This window comes from Delphinapterus leucas, chromosome 12, assembly GCF_059928025.1.
Source record: "Delphinapterus leucas isolate spDelLeu-1000000601 "Yukka" chromosome 12, BTC_Dleu_Yukka2, whole genome shotgun sequence".
Taxonomy (NCBI): domain Eukaryota; kingdom Metazoa; phylum Chordata; class Mammalia; order Artiodactyla; family Monodontidae; genus Delphinapterus; species Delphinapterus leucas.
In genome coordinates this window covers 26755718-26776664 of record NC_143140.1, presented here as the reverse complement: position 1 = coordinate 26776664, position 20947 = coordinate 26755718, and the positions used below count along the sequence as shown (strand labels likewise).

Genomic DNA, 20947 nt, shown 5'->3' with positions numbered 1-20947 from the left:
CTTTTGGGCTATTCTGAATAAAGCTGCTGTGCACATTCTTACACACACATGTGCACACACACACACACATATTTTGGCCCTGATAGTTATTGGCATATTTACTTTTCTGGTGGTCTTTATTTTTTTCTGCAGAACCGGTTTCTATATCATTTTCCTTCTGCTGAAGTACTTTTTTTTTTTTTTTTTTGCATTTCTTATAGTACCATTCAGCTCTCTTAACTTTTGTCTGAAAAGATGTTATTTTATATTCATTTTAAAAGGATATTTTTACCAAATATAAAATTTTAGGTTGATGGGTTTTTTTCATTCAACATTCTAAATCATTCTTCCATTACCTTTTGAACAGCACCATTGTTTCTCAGGAGAAATTAACTTCCATTCTTATGTTTATTCCTCTGTATGTATGTCCCTTTTCTCCCTGATTGGTTTTTCAGTTTTCTCTTTGGGGGTTTCAGCAATTTGACTGTAATGTGTAGTTTAAAAAAAATTTATTCTGCTCGAATTTTACTTGAATGTTGGTGTTTTTCATCATTTTTGAAAATTCTTGGCTGTTACCTCTTCAAGTATTCTGCCTTATTTTCTCTCTCCTTTCTTTTTGAGACTCCAATTATATGAATTTGCTATCATCCCAAAGATCTTATATGTTCTGTTCCAGTTTTTTTTTTTTTAAAACTCCTTCCTTACCTCACTGGGTTTCAGTTTGGATAATTAAGAATTAAGGAGTAAGCTCCATATTACCTCTTGTAGTAAAAAAATAAAAAGGCAGTCAAGGGCTTCCCTGGTGGCGCAGTGGTTGAGAGTCCACCTGCCGATGCAGGGGACATGGGTTCTTGCCCCGGTCCGGGAGGATTCCACATGCCGTGGAGCGGCTGGGCCCGTGAGTCATGGCCGCTGAGCCTGCGCGTCCGGAGCCTGTGCTCCGCAACGGGAGAGGCCACAACAGTGAGAGGCCCGCGTACCGCAAAAAAAAAAAAAAAAGGCAGTCAATATTTTGGCTTTCCTAATGCTGTTCTTTCACATTTTAGGAAAAAAAGATTGATTTGTTCAGACTCTGAGCTCCATCACTAGTCTACAGCCTCCATGATGGACAGAAATATTGTTTAAAAACATTGGGACTAAAAAAAGCCTTAGTTTTCACTGTTATTTAGGGAATCAGATTTCAAAATATTAAAGACCCTTGGTATAAGAAATTAATCCAATATGTTCTTTAAACAGAATTTTACAAGTGTGTTTATTATTCTAAATTTTAGAAAATTTGTATTGCTATGGATTATTTATGCATTTTATATTCGTATATAAACTATTTGATTGAGCTTCTCTTTCATCTCAGCAGTTGTTTTACTCCCAATTAAACCTTTTTAAAAAGCTTAAAATGATGAGTAGATTGCTTATATTTGCTGCTTTTAATATTGATTACAATTAGAGTGGGAACATGAAGTTTTCATTGAGTAGTTTTATTCTATGAAAATAATTCTTTCTTTTTTATTCTTTCCGAATTTGCTAGAGGAATTCAATGACAGAATTTTGCGACCAGAGTTATCAAATGATGAAATGCTATCTCTTCATGAAGAGTTGCAAAAGATTTATAAAACATATTGTTTGGATGAAAGTATTGACAAAATTCGATTTGATCCCTTCATTGTAGAAGAGATTCAAAAAAGTAAGTAAAAGATGAGCATGAATTCTGTAGCTCTTTTACTCTTTTCAGAGTTTTCTCTTGTACTCCCTGCTTATTGCAACAGCTGTGTGAGATACAGAGGCAGGCATTGTCCTATTTTACTAACAAGATGAAAGCTTTGATGAAGAAACTTATTCACAATTCACATAACTAATACTTGCCAGAACTGGAGCTTGGTTGTTCTAATTCCTCTCTAGTGTGATCTGCACCTTACAGTGGATTTTCTGCAAAACAGTCTTAGTATTGTTTGTATGCTCTTTTCACTGTAATGAATTTTAAACTAATATATAATGTATTTGTGCTTTTCATAAACAATTTTTGCAATATAATTTTTTTAACAGTTGCTGAAGGCCCATATATAGATGTTGTGAAACTTCAGACTATGAGATGTCTTTTTGAAGCATATGAACATGTACTTTCTCTCTTGGAAAATGTGTTTACTCCTATGTTTTGCCACAGTGATGAGGTTAGTCAAAATAATAATCTTGTTTGAAGATTTTTCCTCAAAATTTATTAGTGGCTTTGATATTGTTACATGAGTAATGCAAATAACAAAATAAACAGAAAAATAAAACATGGTTAATTAAGAAAATGAATACTATTTTCCACTACATAAGTTAATGGAGATTAGAAGCTGGTTATAAAAACTATTCTTAATACCAAAACCATGTTTGTATATATGTGACTAGAAGATTGCAACCAAATTGGTCTATCTGATTTGCCATATGCCTGAGTGGCTTTGTAGTGGTGATGCAGAAACCCCATTCTTCTTCTTTTTAAAATATTTATTTATTTGGCTGAGCTGGGTCTATAGTTGTGGCACGCACGATCTTTAGTTGCAGCATGCAGGATCTAGTTCCCTGATCAGGGATCGAACCCGGGTCCCCTGCACTGGGAACACAGAGTCTTAACCGCTGGACCACCAGGGAAGTCCCCCATTCTTCTTGTATATACGTTATTTACGGACTTGTAGAAGTCAAGTGGCTTGAATACCTCCATTTGCAATATCTTAATCCTTACTCTGTTTGACTGTGGTTGTATTCACTTGATTTAAGTAATGTTTCCTTTAAGCTCAAACCAGTAAGGTGAAGTAGCAAGTTTCAATATCAAATATTGGTTTAATAAATCATAATTATTTTTTAAGTATTTCAGACAACTTTTAAGAGGTGCAGAATCACCAACACGCAATTCAAAACTCAACAGGTAGGTATATTCAAACATATATATGTTTTTCTTTTTTTTGGTTCTTGTTGACGCTAATCATTCTGTGATAACATCATTATCTTTATTAATCTGGTTTCCTTGCTACATAAGTAGACAGGATTACTAAGGAATTGTAGAGCTATACTACATATAGTAATGTGAAAATGCCTGACATTCTTTCAGAAAAATTTAACAAGATATATACACCATTGCCTTGTTAATCTCATAATTATTATTGCTTGATCACCTGCTTTATTGGAGACTATGGACTGCATGCATAATTGAAATCCACAGATAACTCAGTTTTAGAGAGTAGTTTGTTTTTTTCCCATTTATTAATTTTAGTGAAACTCCTGTATAGGACTGCGAAAGAGGAAGTGGTTCTTTTACCTTATTAGCCTGCTGAGTAGCTAAGTGTAAGTCAGAGTCATAACCTCAGAGATGGAAAGCTGTCTTTGCCACTTGGCGAACATCTAGTTGTCTTCAACATATTAAGGCACTAATTTTGCTGGCTTTAGAATATAAAATTAATAGGAAGAAAATATGGGTTGTTTTCATTCTGGGTACTGCTTATAGTCTTTTAAAATATGTTTTTCTTTATATTGACCTGACTCTTAACGTTAGCTATCAGTCTTGTCAGGACTCTGCTTCTGTGATACTTGATTGATTTACCTATATATCAATAGAATAAGTAAAAGCCTTTCTTAACATTCTTTCATTGAAAATTTAGGGTAGCATTGCTGATTTGCTGTTAGATGACTTAAAATATGTAAAATGTTTATTCATATATTTTATGTCCACATTCTATTTAATTGCATTTAAAAAGTAAAATTTTAATGCATGTTAATTAATGTTAACCTACTCTTCTGTTTCATTCCATACTTAAAGCATAACTTAAAAAATATTTAGGGATCTTTTGTTAACTTTGCTTCTTAGCTTAAGTCATAACTTAAAAAAATACTCAAACTAAAAATGTGTGGAGCGTGCACAGTTATATCTAATATAGACATGAATTCCATATTAGAAAATACAAGTTCGTTTTTGATGCCAAGTTTTTGGTGGCTTAGTCTCTGAATATTTTCCACTGTATCAAACAAATGGTTTGCCTAAATGAGGGCAGAAAACCAGAATTATTTCCTGACATATTGAGTTTTTAAAAACTTTCTTTAAAATGATCTAGAATTCAGATCCCAACCCCCCCAAAATAGCCATTGTGTTTGTTTCTCTTTCCTTTATCATGTTATTCATAATGCTATCCACCTGTGTAACTTTTAAAGCTTTTAAATTTTGTTTTATGTTCTAAAGTGAAACTTGTTTAATATCTGGGCTTTCTCTTTCTCTTTTCCTTGTGTAATTTCACATGTCTGTTATTGCAGAAGTAGCCTAAGTTTGGATGATTTTCGGTAAGTCTTGAGACAGCATGTGATTCTTTTCTGTATACATTATCTGTTTAACTCCAATTACTGCCTTTATATCAGGTATTTGGGATATCCTTTTTTTTTTTTTTTGGCCACACCACACAGCTTGAGGGATCTTAGTTCCTGGACCAGGGATTGAACCTGGGCCAGGGCAGTGAAAGCCTAGAATCCTAACCACTAGGCCACCAGGGAATGCCCTGGGACATCCTTTTAAGATTAACCTCTACTTTTATTCTAGAGGTCTCCTTTTTGAAATAGCATTATATATGTCATCAGAAAATAAAAATGTCAGCATAAAAATAAAGTGAAAAATCCAGTATTTAGCTTTTTAAGGCTGTTGACTCATTCTTTGTTGTTGTTGTTATTGATCTTGCTAAATTTCTTTTAGAATTATTTGTGTTTAAAGAACTTTCTTTAAAGCAAGAAGTACAATATTTCAGTATTTCTGGGTGTAATCACAAGTGAAATATTTTAAAAATATGTCATTTCAAAAAGCCCAACTGTTTTATAATCTAGGTCTACTAGCATAATCTATCTAGATTCTAGAGATTTTAATAATATTTTGTTAAGATTTTCATATTTTTTTTCAGAAAAATTTATTCTCTCATAGAAAGTTATATTTATAATCCTGGATTTTTTAAAAACACTAACTGCATGCTTGTTTGAGTAAAACAATATTCTAGTTTAAGTATCCTTTTTACTACTACTACTTACTATTAGAGTTTTTCCAGTTTTAAAATAAGTTTGATTTACTCCTTGAACATGTATAAAATGCACATATCACTAATATACTGGTGCATTTGACACTTCATCAATTTACTTTTATTTCTGTAACTGTTGCATTATTATTATTATTATTATTTTATTTATTTTTTTTTTTGCGGTACGCGGGCCTCTCACTGTTGTGGCCTCTCCCGTTGCGGAGCACAGGCTCCGGAAGCGCAGGCTCAGCGGCCATGGCTCACTGGCCCAGCCACTCCGCGTCATGTGGGATCTTCCCGGACCGGGGCACGAACCTGTATCCCCTGCATCGGCAGGCGGACTCTCAACCACTGTGCCACCAGGGAAGCCCTGTTGCATTATTTTTATAAATACGTTTTCTTATAGGAATAATAGCTATTCGTTAAGTTAGGCCTTCAACACCAATCTCCTTGAATTTTAAAATGGTCATTTTTCTTTGGACATCTGTTGTAAGGGCAGTATTACATAGTGAGTTTTAAATTGGATAAAAGTTATGTTTTTATTTGTTGAAACATGAGGCAACAATAAGTAGGCTGTAGTGGAGGAAATTTTTGCTGCTTTTTGGCATATTTTTGTTGTTGCTTTTAGAAATTCACTTTTGAAAAAAATTACAAAACCATTATTTAATATATATGGCAGAGCAAGCTTCTTCCTTAGGGTACATTTGCTTTTATCTTTATGTTCATTGCTAACCCTTCCCTTTGGCATTTTATTTTTTCTTGTTATTATTTTGAAGTTATATATGGTGTATTTTATACTTCATTCTTCTTTTGAGTATTTATATGATAATAAAGTTGAAGAAAATTTTCAGAATTTTTTTGTTTTTCCATCTAAAAATGAAGTACTGAGAAGGTCATTGTTTTGTTTTGTATTTTTCCTGTTACACTGTGCTTTTTTAGCAGTACAGTACAGTTTGAATAGGATAGTCTATTTTGAACGTTGGTCTAACCACATTTTTAATTTATTTCAAAAAATGTATGGCAGTAAGAAATATGCACCACTAGGGGGCTCTCATCTTTTATTCTTTTTAGTTCAGTTAATATTTTAAGGTTAAATAGTAGGTAAATTTCAAATGTTTGTTAATAAATATTGTCCCATTTATTCATCCCCTCAAATTTAAACTTTAAATGTTCTGTCACTTTTGGCTATAGAGATGTTGAGACAATCTATGACTGAGAAATCCAAAAAGTTATGTTTAGCTATACCTTCAGTTTACCCTTTTTGCAACCATTTTTATTATTGTTTACAGTAAACTGGACCGTTGTGATAGTGTAATAATTTACTGTGTTCTTGATACATTTTTGTTTAATATTTAGGAGCACACAGAAGAGGGGAGAATCATTTGGAATTAGCCGAATAGGTAGCAAAATTAAGGGAGTCTTCAAGAGCACGACAATGGAGGGAGCTATGTTGCCTAATTATGGCTTAGCTGAAGGTGAAGATGACTTTGTAAGTAAAAATTCTTCAGTTTGTTGTATGTATAATTTCAGACTTAATGTGGCATAAAAAATTGGTTACGCTTGTTATTTTCCCTTTTTTTTAATCTTACTTCTTACTTCAGATTTTGTTTATGTTTCCCATTCTTTCACTAGTCATTATAGTTTCATGGTGCTAATCTAATTTTTTAAATTCCTGAGCACTAAGTTATTGCTTACTAAGGCCAGATGGTTTCTGTTAAGCTGATATACTGCTAAATAGTCAAACAATTTACCACGTTTTGATTAAGCTTTTACTTCATATCCTGATCTTATCTCTTTCTAACCACATGGCCAGGCACACGGAGTTGGGTTAATCGATGTCCGACCTAACCCCTTGATATTCAGACTGTGATCTGTGGACCAGCAGCATCAGCGTTACCTGGGAGCTTGTTATCAGTACAGAATCTCAGGCTTCATCCTAGACCTGCTGAATCATAATTTACATTTTAACAAGATCCCAGATTTATAAGCACATTACACCCTCCATGCTATTTTATTTCTCTGTCTTTTCACATGTTGTTTTGCTTGAAATGCCTTTTTTTCCCCTTTATTTACCTAGAAAATTCATACTTATCTTTCAGAATCTAGTTTCTTCCCATAAGCCCCTACCTGAGTCCCCAAGCAGAATTGAACATTTCCTCCTTGTTTTGCTTCTGTTAGATCATATGTTAAAACATGTACCACGTTGTGTTTGAAATTACGATTTTTTTTTTTTTGGCTGCACAGCAGGACTTGTGGGATCTTAGTTCCCCCACCAGGGATCGAACCCAGGCCCTGGCAGTGAAAGCTCCGAGTCCTAACCACTGGACTGCCAGGGAATTCCCTGAAATTACGATTTAATTTATGTATTTGAAAGTATGTTTATGATTGTCTTTCCTACCAATTAAGGAGTTCTATAAAGGCAGATATTATCTCATTTGTACTTTGCATTTGTTTAAAAAATCTTTATTGAACAGACATCCTGGATCTTCATTTTGCCTTTTAATGTCTCAGCACTGGAGATAAAAAGCTGATTAAGACCTAAACTTTGCTCTTAAGAAATTTACTATCCTGGGTATAAAAGGGATGAATATTAGTGATTGGATTGTTAATGACCAAGAAGAAAGAAGTGGGGAGAGAAGAGTAAATAAACCTATTTTTCCTCTTTACGCCTTACTTTCAACCTTTGTCCCTTTGCATTGATAAATTGTTAAAAAGATTCATTGCTTCTTCACAATAATTTTAATGGAAGAAAAACTTATTTAATCCTTTTGTTTCTTTTTAGATAATCCAAATACAGCATTCTTTTCATGCTTATATTTTTCCTTAAAAGTATGGGTAGAAGAAAGACAGTAGACCAGAGGAGGGAGTCTTTTAAAAAAAACAATGTTTATGTTTTTAGATTTTAAGCATCTCAATTTTTTAATAGTATAGAAAAGTAGAAAAAAATTTAAAATACCACCCGTAATTCTGCCACCCAATAACTACTTCTATTAACATTCTTGTGATTCTGTTTTTTAAAAATATCTTTCCCCTTCCCACCCCCATAAATTAGGCTATATGTAGATTGCTATCCTGATCTCTGCCCACATAATATAACAAAATATAACTTAAATATAACTTAATATAACAAAAGCATTTACCCATGTTATTGTGAACTCGAAACATAATTTTTATGGGGAAAGATGTACTTTTTCTTTTTTGTTCTTCCCAATTACTTGAAATACAAGCTATAGTTTTGCTTCAGGAATAGGAGGCTTTTTTTTTTTTTTTTTTGTCTGCACGGGCTGTAGGCACGTGGGCTTCAGTAGTTGTGGCTTGTGGGCTCTAGAGTGCAGGCTCAGTAGTCGTGGCACATGGGCTTAGTTGCTCTGTGGCATGTGGGATCTTCTGGACCAGGGATCGAACCCTTGTCCCCTGCATTGGCAGGTGGATTCTTAACCACTGCGCCACCAGGCAAATCCAGGAGGCTATCTTTAAAAAGCTGAGAAAGTTTGTTCTGTTTTGTAGTGGCCCAAGGAGGAAGGAAATTCTTTATTGGTCTTTATTTACTTATTTTTTATTGAAATATAATTTTTTGTTTAATTTTTAATGGAGCATAGTTGATTTACAATGTTGTGTTAGTTCCAGGTGTACAGCAAAGCGAATCAGTCATACATATACACATATACACTCTTTTTTTTTTTTTTTTTTAGATTCTTCTCCCATATAGGTTATTACATAGTGTTGAATAGAGTTCCCTGTGCTATACAGCAGGTTCTTATTAGTTATCTATTTTATATATAGTAGTGTGTATACGTCAGTCTATCTCCCAATTTATCCCCCACCTTACCCCGTTAACCATAAGTTTTGTTTTCTGCATCTGTGACTCTACTTCTGTTTTGTAAGTAAGTTCATTTGTATGCTTTTTTTTTAGATTCCACATATAAGCGATATCATGAGATATTTGTCTTTCTGTGTCTGACTTAGTTCACTCAGTATGACAATCTCTGGGTCCATCCATGTTGTTGCAAATGGCATTATTTTTTTCTTTTTTATGGCTGAGTAATATTCCATTGTATATATGTACCACATCTTCTTTTATCCATTCCTCTGTTGATGGACACTTAGGTTGCTTCCATGTCCTGGCTATTGTAAATAGTGCTGCAGTGAACATTGGGGTGCATGTATCTTTTTGAATTATAGTTTCCTCTGGGTATATGCCTAAGAGTGGGATTGCTGGGTCATATGGTAGTTCTATTTGTAGTTTTTTAAGGAACCTCCATACTGTTCTCCATAGTGGCTGTACCACTTCACATTCCCACCAGCAGTGCAGGAGTGTTCCCTTTTCTCCACACCCTCTGCAGCATTTATTGTTTGTAGATTTTTTTTTTTTTTAATTTATTTTTGGCTGCATTGGGTCGTCGCTGTGCACGGGCTTCCTCTAGTTGCAGCAAGCAGGGGCTGCTCTTCGTCGCAGTGTGCGGGTTTCTCACCGTAGTGGCTTCTCTTGTTGCAGAGCACAGGCTCTAGGCGTGCGGGCTTCAGTAGTTGTGGCTCATGGTCTCTAGAGCATAGGCTCAGTAGTTGTGGCACACAGGCTTAGTTGCTCCACGGCATGTGGGATCTTCCTGGACCAGGGATCGAACCCGTGTCCCCTGCGTTGGCAGGCGGATTCTTAGCCACCGAGCCACCAGGGAAGTCCTGTTTGTTGATTTTTTGATGATGGTCATTCTCTCTGGTGTGAGGTGATACCTCATTGGAGTTTTGATTTGCATTTCTCTAATAGTGATGTTGAGCACCTTTTCATGTGCTTTTTGGCCATCTGTATGTCTTCTTTGGAGAAATGTCTATTTAGATCTGCCCATTTTTTGAATGGGTTATTTATTTTTTTGATATTGAGCTGCATGAGCTGTTTGTATATTTTGGAGATTAATCCCTTGTCAGTTGCTTCATTTGCAAATATTTTCTCCCATTCTAAGGGTTGTCTTGGAAATTCTTGATTGGAAGCAAAGATAGTAATAATGGAAAGTAGGGTAAGAGGGCAAACTAATTGTTAGTACTCTGAAGAGAAAAGACAGGAGGTGGCTAGGGTGTTAAACCAGACCAAGACAGTCCCACTTAGGATTTGGGGGTACTGTGCTAGTTCTAAACTGTGGGACCTTGGGGAAATCTCCTTTGCCTTGTTTAGGAAGTGTATGGGAAAGGGAAATTGCCAGTCTCACTGCCAGGGCTAAAGTGGTATGTGATCCAAAATTGAGACCTGGAAGATTTTTATTTTTTTAGAAAAAGGATCAACTTGACGTGATCATTTGGTAGCAGTGCCTCCTTGCTATGTGACATTGGGTAAATTGCTTAATTTTATTTTGATTTAACTTCCTCACATGTGAAATGGGGATAATAGTATCTAGCTTGTATATGGGTGTTGTGAGGATTAATAAGTGATATATATGAAGCACTTGGGACAGTGCCCAGCACATAGTAAGTGCAGTAAGTACTATACAGTGTTATAATACCATCAGATAAATTGTAAGTTAAATTGGCATATGTATACTGGCCTGGGAACCAAAGTCTTCTATGTAAGGTTGGGTCTGTCTGAAAATGCATTTCTGTCCAAGTTCAGAACTGATTCACAGATAAACTTCTGGAATGTAATACGCCCATTGGTATATTGGCAGTTATCCCCAACATAGGAAAGGCTAATAATGAGTTAAATTATAGTATTTCTCAAGGAAATAGGGGGACATCTCTTTGCCTTTTATCCTCTGCCTGTTTTATTCCCTATCTTCTTTGTAGAGGGAACATCTGTTTGAAAATGAGAAAGCACTTGGTTTTCCTTTTTATAAAATTTTGGTTATATATTTTTAAATAATATTAAAGGAATCCCTGAAAATTCTTAGAGAAATATTGCCCTAGAGATTTTTCATTTACTTTTTTGATATAAACACCATTTAAATGGTAGCAGTAATAAAATATAAAACTTTGTTCTTTGTCTTTTATTGATATTTTTATGTTGCTAAGAATTTTTTTCTATTTTGTTTCTTAGATTGATTTTTATTTAAGAATGTCCCATTTCTTGGCTTTTAGTCAGCTTGTGAAACAAATTTTCTATCATTTTATGATTCATTTTACCATTTCTCTTCAAAAGCCAAGTCTGTTAACAAAATTACAGTTGTAATAACCATGGAAAATGCTGCCCTGTACCTCAGATTCCAAGCAGTGGAGTGGGTGTTTCCCTCACACATGCTTCTCTGTTTTTCTTCCAGGTTTGTAAGGAGGTAGCCTTGTCCCCAAAAGGCAAGAACTAACACTTATCATCTGTTTTTACAGTTTCATTGTCTTAGGCCTGGAAGACATTTTTGTTTTCAACAGAGCATTAAGAAGTCTTCCTAAGATTCTTAACAGTCTTATTAGGGGTGACAGAAAGCCATTTTAGGACAGGAACAGAAAAAGGGATAATTGCCAAGGGACTTAGTCGGGGAGGAAAAGAATTCACGTAGAAGAGAGTTGGCTACCAGGTGTGGGAAGAGAGTAGAATGGAGAGTGAAGGTAGGGTGCTAGAATTCAATTGGAAAGAAGTACCTCTTCTCTACTGGTTTGCTCTGACTAGACTGTTCAGAATTCTCTTAAGTGCTACAACCTTTGACTCATTTCCTTAAAAAAGTGTGTTCAAGATGGTTGTGTTTTGTCTGTAAAATTTTGCCCCCTTTAACATGAATCAGAGATGTCTAGGTGACCAGGTATTATAATGTGCCAGTTCAGAGATTCTTTTCCAACTTAATGAAGACAGACATTTTTTTCCCCTTCTTTCTGCATGTTTATTTCTAGAACATGTTTAACACTGCTTTTTTAAAATAATTGTTATTCAAGTAATAATTTAAAGAATATTTATTTTAAATATTTATATTATTAAAATTTTAGAAGCTAGGAGATGAAAAAACAATCTTAATTATATAGAGGTGGGTCCCTTTCAGACCTTTTTTCTAATTTTATGTTACCTAATGCTGCAGTGAATATATTTATACTTGTGCCTTTTTCACAGTTTAAAAAAATTTGTCTAAAATAAATGCTTGTGTTAGAATAAGTTGCCAGAAATGGAATTAACTTGGTTGAAACTGTTTTATGGCTTCTTATATTGATAAATGTATATGGGCAAAACGCTTTCTAAAAGGATTGTACAGGTATATCTTGTAACCAACAATATATTGCATATCCAGTTTTTCTGTGCAGTTTCCATCAGTGGCTGTTATCATAAAATTTTACATTCCTAAATGAAAGGTATCAGTACAGTAATTTCTACTTCTTATTACCAGAGTTAAATATTTTTCTGTATTTGTGTATTTTTAATATCTTTTCCAGTAATTGCTGAAGTGTCTTATATTCTGTTTAATTTTCATATATTGGTGATGCAACAAAACCTGGAGTTGATGCTAGTAACTTGTTAGTTTTAGTTTTTTACCCTTAACCGTTTCAGTAGAAAATTTGATATCACTTAATTTCAAAAGTATTAGAAAATTATAGACTTTATATGGGCATATTACTTTGTAGTTACATCTCATATGCTATAGGTATAAAGGTCCTGGAAGTATTAATTTTTTTTTCTGATGATTTTTTTCCAGATTGAAGAAGGTATTGTTGTAATGGAAGATGATTCTCCAGTGGAAGCTGTGAACACACCTAATACTCCTCGAAACCTTGCTGCATGGAAAATTAGCATTCCATATGTAGACTTTTTTGAAGATACCTCCTCTGAAAGGAAGGAGAAAAAGGAGAGAATACCAGTGTTTTGTATTGATGTTGAAAGAAATGATAGAAGAGCAGGTATTAATATTATTAATGCATATAGCACTAATCAGGTATTAAAATGATTAAGACAGCATTTCTCCTCCTCCATTGTTCTGGGCTAATAATAATTGGTAAAAATATGATCAAACACAACTTTACAAGTTTTCTTTATGTTTTGCTGTCTTTTTTCTTTTGGTTATTTCATCCGTGTGTTACAGTCGAGACAGGGGTAAACAGCATCCATAGCAGGATAAATATTCGCCACCCTGGGCTTTGTCCAAGAGAGTGGGCAGTCTGTATAAGCAAAAACACATCAAAGTTGTGCACATTTTGGGAATGATGAGCAGAAAAATAAAGTTGACCTCAGGAAGAAGGGACAGTCTGTGAGGAAAGAAGGAAAAAGTGGCAGGGTTAGGAAATGGTTTCGAGAGAGGAGTGACGAAGTGATAAGATGAAGGTCAGTGCTAATGATTCCCCTTATTTATTTTTCAAAAAGTATTAGGTGTTTGATTTTTCTTAGAAGCTGATCCTGTTTCATGCATAGGAACATAAAGTATAGGAATGGGGAAGGAAGAATGCTCAGAGTAGCTAGCAATGATATTCCCTATTGTAGTTAAATACCAGGCAGGATCTTGCTCTCTTCAGTTCTGAGTCACTGCTACTTGATTTTGCTGTAACTTCTGTTCGGTCTTGCTAGATGCTGTTCTATCTCAGCATTTTAATAAGTATACAGACAAACCTTTGTCGATATTAAAGTTTCATTTCAGTTTCAAACACAGTCACTTACGTCTTTTGTCTGCTGTTTCTGCTGATAGGAATTTTAAGTGTTAAAAAGAATTTGGAAAGGAATACTCCTAGTTAACTTCTGGATTCAATTCTTTGCTGTGCCTAGTACTTAAAATCTGGCTTTTCTCTCAGTGTTCTTGGCTCTCAGAAAATTATTTAAAATGTTTGATTATTCAGATACAAATCCCTATCAATATAAATAAATTGCTTTTTATTGAGGTATAATTGACATACATTATTACATTAGTTTTTTAGGTACAATATAGTGATTCAATATAGTGATTCTGCATTTGGATACACTGCAAAATGATCACCACAATAAGTCTGGTTACCGTCCTTCACCATACAAAGTTAATACAATATTATTGACTGTGTTCCCCATGCTGTACTTTATATCCCTATGACTTATTTATTTTATAACTGGAAGTTTGTACTACTTGATCACCTTCACCCATTTTATCCTTCTCCTCTGGCAGCCACCCATCTGATCTCTGTATGAGTCTGCATTTTGCTTTTGTTTGTTTGTTTTGTTTTTTAGCTTCCATGTATAAGTGAAATCATGTGCTATTTGTCTTTCTTTGACTTATTTCATTCAGCTTAATACCCTCAGGGTCCATCCATGTTGTTACAAATGGCAAGATTTCATTCTTTTTAAACGGCTGAGTAGTATTCCATTGTATACATATACCACATCTTCTCTATCCATTCATCTGTTGATGGACATTTAGGTTGTTTCCATGTCTTGTTTATTGCAAATAATGCTGCAGTGAATATAGGAGTGCATATATCTTTTCGAATTAGTGTTTTTTTGGATAGATACCCGGCAGTGGAATTGTTGGATGATATGGTAAATCTGTTCGTAATTTTTTGAGGAACTTCCACACTGTTTTCCATAGTGACTGCACCAATTTACATTCCCACCAACAGTACACAAGGGTTCCCTTTTTACCACATCCTCATCAACACTTGTTATTTCTTGTCTTTTTCACGGTGGCCATTCTGACAGGTGTGAGGTGGTATCTCATTGTGGTTTTGATTTGCATTTCCCTGATGATTAGTGATGTTGAGCGTCTTATCATGTGTCTGTTTAGCCATCTATATGTATTCTCTGGAAAAATGTCTATTCAGATCATCTGTCCATTTTTTAATAGGTGTTTTTGTTATTGAATTGTGTGAGTTCTTTATGTATATGGGATATCAAGCCCTTATTAGATATATGCTTTGCAAATACCTTCTCCCATTCAGTAGATTGCCTTTTTGTATTGTTGATGGTTTCCTTCACTGTGCAAAATCTTTTTGTTTGATGTAGTCCCATTTGTTTATTTTTGCTTTGCTTCCCTTGCCTTTAGAGTCAGATGAAAACAAAAAAATCACTAAAACCAATGTCAGGGAGCTTGCCACCTGTGTTTTCTTCTAGGAGTTTTATGGTTTCAAGTCTTTCATGCAAATCTTTAATTTATTTTCAGTTAATTTTTTTACATGGTGTAAGATAGTGGTCCAGTTTCATTCTTTTGCATGTAGCTGTTCAGTTTTCCCAACACCATTTATTAATTTTAATTTTAGTTTATAAAATTTATTTATTAATTTTTGGCTGCATTGGGTCTTTGTTGCTGCACACGGGCTTTCTCTAGTTGCAGCGAGCAGGGGCTACTCTTTGTTGTGGTGTGCGGGCTTCTCATTGTGGTGGCTTTTCTTGTTGTGGAGCACGGGCTCTAGGAGCACGGGCTTCAGTAGTTGTGGTGCACAGGCTCAGTAGTTGTGGCTCGCAGCCTCTGGAGCACAGGCTCAGTAGTTGTGGCACATGGGCTTAGTTGCTCCACTACATGTGGGATCTTCCCAGACCAGGGATCAAACCCATGTCCCCTGAATTGGCAGGCGGATTCTTAACCACTGAGCCACCAGGGAAGCCCTAATTTTATTTATTTATTTATTTATTTGACCGCGCCGGATCTTAGTTGCGGCACGCGGGATCTTCGCTGCTGTGTGTGGGATCTTCATTGCTGCCTGCGGGATCTTTAGTTGCAGCATGTGAGATCTTTAGTTGTGGCATGTGGGTTCTTAGTTGCTGCATGTGGGCTCTAGTTCCCCGACCAGGGATCGAACCCAGGCCCCCTGCTTTGGGAGAGTGGAGTCTTAACCCCTGGACCACCAGGGATGTCCCTATTTTTATTTTAATTTTTAAAAATAAGTCACACTGGTGGCGCAGCGTTTAAGAATCTGCCTGCCAATGCAGGGGCCATGGGTTCGATCCCTGGTCCAGGAAGATCCCACGTGCCACACAGCAACTAAGCCCATGCTCCACAATTACTGAGCCTGCGAGCCACAACTACTGAGTCTGTGCTCCACAGCTACTGACGCCCGTGCGCCTACAGCCCGTGCTGCACAACAAGAGAAGCCACTGCAATGAGAAGCCCACACATTGTAACGAAGAGTAGCCCCTGCTCAACACAGCTAGAGAATGCCTGCGCACAGCAATGAAGATCCAATGCAGCCAAAAATAAATAAATAAAATAAATAAATTAAAAAAATAAAATAAGCCACCCAGTTTATGGTGTTTTGTTATAGCAGCCTGAGCAGACTAAGACGGTTACAGAAAGGTTGCAAAAAATAGTACAGAAAGTTGTCATACACTCTTTACCCAGCTTCCCCTTGTATTGACATCTTATAAAACCATAGTACAATGATTGAAACCAGGAAATTAGCATTGATGGGATATTCATTTGAATTTTACCAGTTTTCCCACTAATACCCTCTTTCTGGTTCAGGATCCAACCCAGGATCCCACACTGAATTTAATCTTGTCTCCTTAGTCTCCTATGTTCTGTGATAGTTTCTCAGTCTTCCCTTGTCTTTAATGAACTTGACACTTTTTTAAAGAGTCCTGACTAGTTATTGGTAGAAAACACTTGAGTTTGTTCCTCCACTTGAGTTTGCTGCTCAACAATGTTTACTTATTAAAGGACAGAAGAGGCTCTCCTTTCCCCACTGTATATTCTTGCCTCCATTGTCATAAATTAATTGACCATATATGTGTGGGGTTATTTCTGGGCTCTATCTTCTGTTCCATTGATCTATGTGTCTGTTTTTATGCCAGTACCATACTTGTTTGATTATTATAGCTTTGTAGTACAGTTTAAAATCAGGGAGCATACCTCTAGCTTTGTTCTTTTTTCTCAAGATTGTTTTGGCTAATCAAAACTACAATGAGGTGTCACCTCACACCAATCAGAATGGCTATCATCAAAAAATCTACAAACAATAAATGCTGGAGAAGGTGTGGAGAAAAGGGAACCCTCTTGCACTGTTGGTGGGAATGTAAATTGATACAGTCATTTGGAGAACAGTATCGAGGTTCCTTAAAAAACTAAAAATAGAACTACCATATGACCCAGCAATCCCACTACTGGGCATATACCCTGAGAAAACCATAATTCAAAAAGAGTCATGTACCACAATGATCATTGCAGCTCTATTTACAATAGCCAGGACATGGAAGCAACCTAAGTGTCCATCGACAGATGAATGGATAAAGAAGATGTGGCACATATATACAATGGAATATTACTCAGCCATAAAAAGAAATGAAATTGAGTTATTTGTAGTGAGGTGGATGGACCTAGAGTCTGTCATACAGAGTGAAGTAAGTAAGAAAGAGAAAAACAAATACCATATGCTAACACATACATATATGGAATCTAAAAAACAAACAAACAAAAAAACACTGGTTATGAAGAACCTAGGGGCAGGACAGGGATAAAGATGCAGAAGTAGAGAATGGACTTGAGGACACGGGGAGGGGGAAGGGTAAGCTGGGACGAAGTGAGAGAGTGGCATGGACTTATATATACTACCAAATGTAAAATAGATAGCTAGTAGGAAGCAGCCGCATAGCACAGGGAGATCACCTCAGTGCTTTTGACCACCTAGAGGGGTGGGATAGGGAGGGTGGGAGGGAGATGCAAGAGGGAGGAGATATGGGGATATATGTATATGTATAGCTGATTCACTTTGTTATAAAGCAGAAACTAACACACCATTGTAAAGCAATTATACTCCAATAAAAGTGTTAAAAAAACAATAGACATAGGGATAGTCAAAAAAAAAAAAAGAACTAGAACTTGAAGGTTTGGAAAATTCTCAGACTATCCATATATCATGCTCTGGAAAAAAGCCAACGGTGTGGCTGAACAATGGTTTGCTGAAGAGATCAGGCATGTGACTCATGGATCAATCATCTCAGCAGAAGCCAGGAATAGAGCTGTGGCTATCCAGGAAAGATCTGTGGAGGACCCTGTTGTTTGGAACTCTCTGGGCTTCTTGGACCTGGATGTCTGTTTCCTTCCCCAGGTTAAGGAAGTTTTCAGCCATTATTTCTTCAGATAACTTTTCTGCCCCTTTTTCTCTTCTCCTTTTGGGACCCCTATAATGCGAGTGTTATTTCACTTGATATTATCCTATAGGCCCCATAAGTTATCTTCTTTTTTTTTTTTTTTTTTTTTGTGGTACGCGGGCCTCTCCCGTTGCGGAGCATGGGCTCCGGACGCGCAGGCTCAGCGGCCATGGCTCATGGGCCCAGCCGCTCCGCGGCATGTGGGATCTTCCCGGACCGTGTCCCCTGCATCGGCAGGCGGACTCTCAACCACTGCACCACCAGGGAAGCCCTACTTCCTCATTTTACTTGACTCTGTGCTTCTTTCTGTGTATTAGGGGAAACAGCTACCTCTCTCAGTCTTGAAGAGTGGCCTGTGTAGGTGATTAGCCCTCTAATTCAACCTTGCCCTAGGTCTTCTTTGTCTTTTGAACCTTTGTGATTGTCTAAACTGCCTGATTTATTCTTGATATATGCCTGTTATGGAACATATGCCAAGACCTATTAGTGTTCCAAGGGGAGGAATCCCGTTTATTGCCTCGTTTCAGGCTGATGGGAAGCCAGACACTTAGGCAGCAGCCTTTAAAATAGGCAGATATATACAGTCCTGCAGGGCCACAGTCAAAATCCCTACCTGCCTCCATTCCAGGAGATCTGGAGGTGTCCTCGGGGTGCATAGTTGCTTAGACGAGTGTATGAGCTCCTGCGAGTTCTTATTGAGCTGTAGTGAGGCCAAGGGGGTGTGCAGGGCTGGTGTCTCCCTGCTTACGTTCTCTGGGTGCTCTTCCTTAGCTCCGAGATGTGTGGAAAATCTGAAGCCTGTCCCTCAGGCTGAAGATCCAAGCTAAGTAAATAGGCCTTTTTCACAGGAAGACTGGGGTTTTATTTAGTGTGCTGTCTGTGCAGTCCCTGGGGGACGGTGTGCCTTTCCAGGAACTGTCTTTCCAACTGGTACAGTCCCGTGGAGCTCAGTATTGCCAGCTCCCTTAGCCACCAGGGCCAAGTGATCAAGGGGTGTCCCCTGTGTGGATTGCACACACCTGCTGGCTTCAGCAAGGCAGCTGGTGAGTGTAGGGGGCAGGGCATGCTGGCCAGTGTCAGAAAGGCTGCATGTGCCTGCAGCTCTCAGCAGTGCAGTGGGAGAGTGCCTTGCCTATGTGAGTGAGCTGGCTTTAGGCGGGGAGAGGAAGAATGCTGCAGCTGCTCGTGCTTGCCAGTCACAGCTCGGGAGCCAGGGAGCACTGCAACCACTCTGGCTTCAGCAAGGCAGTGGGATAGTGCTGCAACCACTTCCCCCTGCCTATCCAAGCAAGGCTGGGGGGTGCCATTTCCAAGCTTGTCTGCCTGTGCTAGCAGGGTAGGTGGGGGGACAGTAATGGCACCTGCCGCTGCCTGCGTCTTGGGAGAGTTTCAGCTGTCCCCTGCCCCTCCAGCATGCTTTTAGATTAGCAAACGAGTTTTCTTACATGTAGTCTAGGCACTTTATTTTCTTTCTTTTTTTTTTTTTTTTTTTGGTACGCAGGCCTGTCACTGCTGTGGCTTCTCCTGTTGCGGAGCACAGGCTCCGGACGCGCAGGCTCAGTGGCCATGGCTCACGGGCACAGCCGCTCCGCGGCATGTGGGATCTTCCCGGACCGGGGCACGAACCCGCGTCCCCTGCATCGGCAGGCGGACTCTCAACCACTGCCACCAGGGAAGCCCAAGGCACTTTCTTTTCTTTCTTTCTTTTTTTTTTTTTTTGGCCGCACTGTGCAGCTTGCGGGATCTTAGTTCCCTGACCAGGGATCGAACCCATGCCCGCTGTAGTGGAAGTGTGGAGTCATAACCACTGGACCTCCAGGGAATTCCCAAGAAATAATAAATTATTAAGACTGGAATAATTTCCAGCTTTGTATACTTAATGTTATAAATAGTGCATTCTTTTAGTAGTAGTTTGTAAAATTGTTTATTTCTCAGTGTGTATTCATTCATTTTGCAGTTGGGCATGAGCCTGAACATTGGTCTGTCTATAGAAGATACCTTGAATTCTATGTACTTGAGTCAAAACTAACAGAATTTCATGGTATGTTGTCCTTTTTGTATAAAACATTACATTTCAGCATTAGCTTTCTTGAAAGCTGTTGAACCAGCTTTCTGAAATTACTTTCTAATTTTAAGTAACTGTACTAAGGAAATGTAACAGTGACACTTGTGTACACTACTAGTGATAATAGGAATGTACTGTTTTTATCTCATTTCTGCTTATTTATATTTTTTAAGTTTTTACAATGCAAATTTATTGCTTTTAAAGCAATAATGATACTAAAATTTAAAAGACAGTGGCAGAGAATTTAAACCAGGCATTTGAGTTGCTCTTTTCTTTTGCCATCATCTTCTGTGGTAAACGTGTTTCTATGCGACATGACAAATGTTTTGATTTAGCTCTTAGATTTCGATATGGAAAAAAAACCTTGTAGTTGTGTGTTTCTTTTAAGGGTAGATCAATCAGAAAAGCAGAGCACTCTTTCTTTTCAGTCTTCCTCTCACCTCTCAGTCTCTCTTATCTGTCCATTTATTTTAGTTAATATTAGGTTTATAGTCATGAAGTATTTCTAGTCACTTTGTATGTAAATTGCTGAGCTTGAATTGTGTATTCTGAATCTTTTGATTTTAGAAAAGTTCTGTGGAGTGTCCCCTGATCCAAATTCAGGTTGGTTTTGAATTGTAAAGGGCAGGGAAACTTCTCTACTCTGCTATAAAAACAAAGCCCACAATAAGGAGATTATAGAAAGATAAAAAATACAAGGTCCCACTCCATACTTTTTTGTCTAGATTTTGAGTTTGTACTTGTCCTTAAATGGTTTTCTCTTTGCCTTTGCCAGTCTGGTACAATGCCATCCTTGTCTTGGTCTTTCTCTGAGACTTTTCCTTTTGATTTAGAGTTGAGAAAAGATCATTTATCTCCGTAATTTAAAATCCTGGACCAATCAAAGTTGGTTGGATTCTCAACAATATTTTTCCTTTTTGGTACTAAAATGTCCAAAGTTGGCCC

General features: G+C 37.1%; 1 protein-coding gene across 10 annotated transcripts in view; it reads left to right on the top strand.

Moving 5' to 3' along the window:
* The window catches only part of SNX14 (sorting nexin 14), a 66967-nt gene that overhangs the window by 33175 nt on the left and 12845 nt on the right, over positions 1–20947 (top strand). For 7 of the 10 annotated variants that reach the window (XM_022552123.3, XM_022552131.3, XM_022552159.3 and 4 more), the window contains 7 exons: positions 1505–1660; positions 2020–2144; positions 2823–2881; positions 4258–4284; positions 6357–6489; positions 12596–12797; positions 19895–19978. In XM_022552123.3, coding sequence (XP_022407831.1) covers positions 1505–1660; positions 2020–2144; positions 2823–2881; positions 4258–4284; positions 6357–6489; positions 12596–12797; positions 19895–19978 — 786 coding nt within the window. The remainder of the gene's footprint in view (positions 1–1504; positions 1661–2019; positions 2145–2822; positions 2882–4257; positions 4285–6356; positions 6490–12595; positions 12798–19894; positions 19979–20947) is intronic. The other 3 variants (XM_022552148.3, XM_022552141.3, XM_089921803.1) reach the window with 2 other exon arrangements.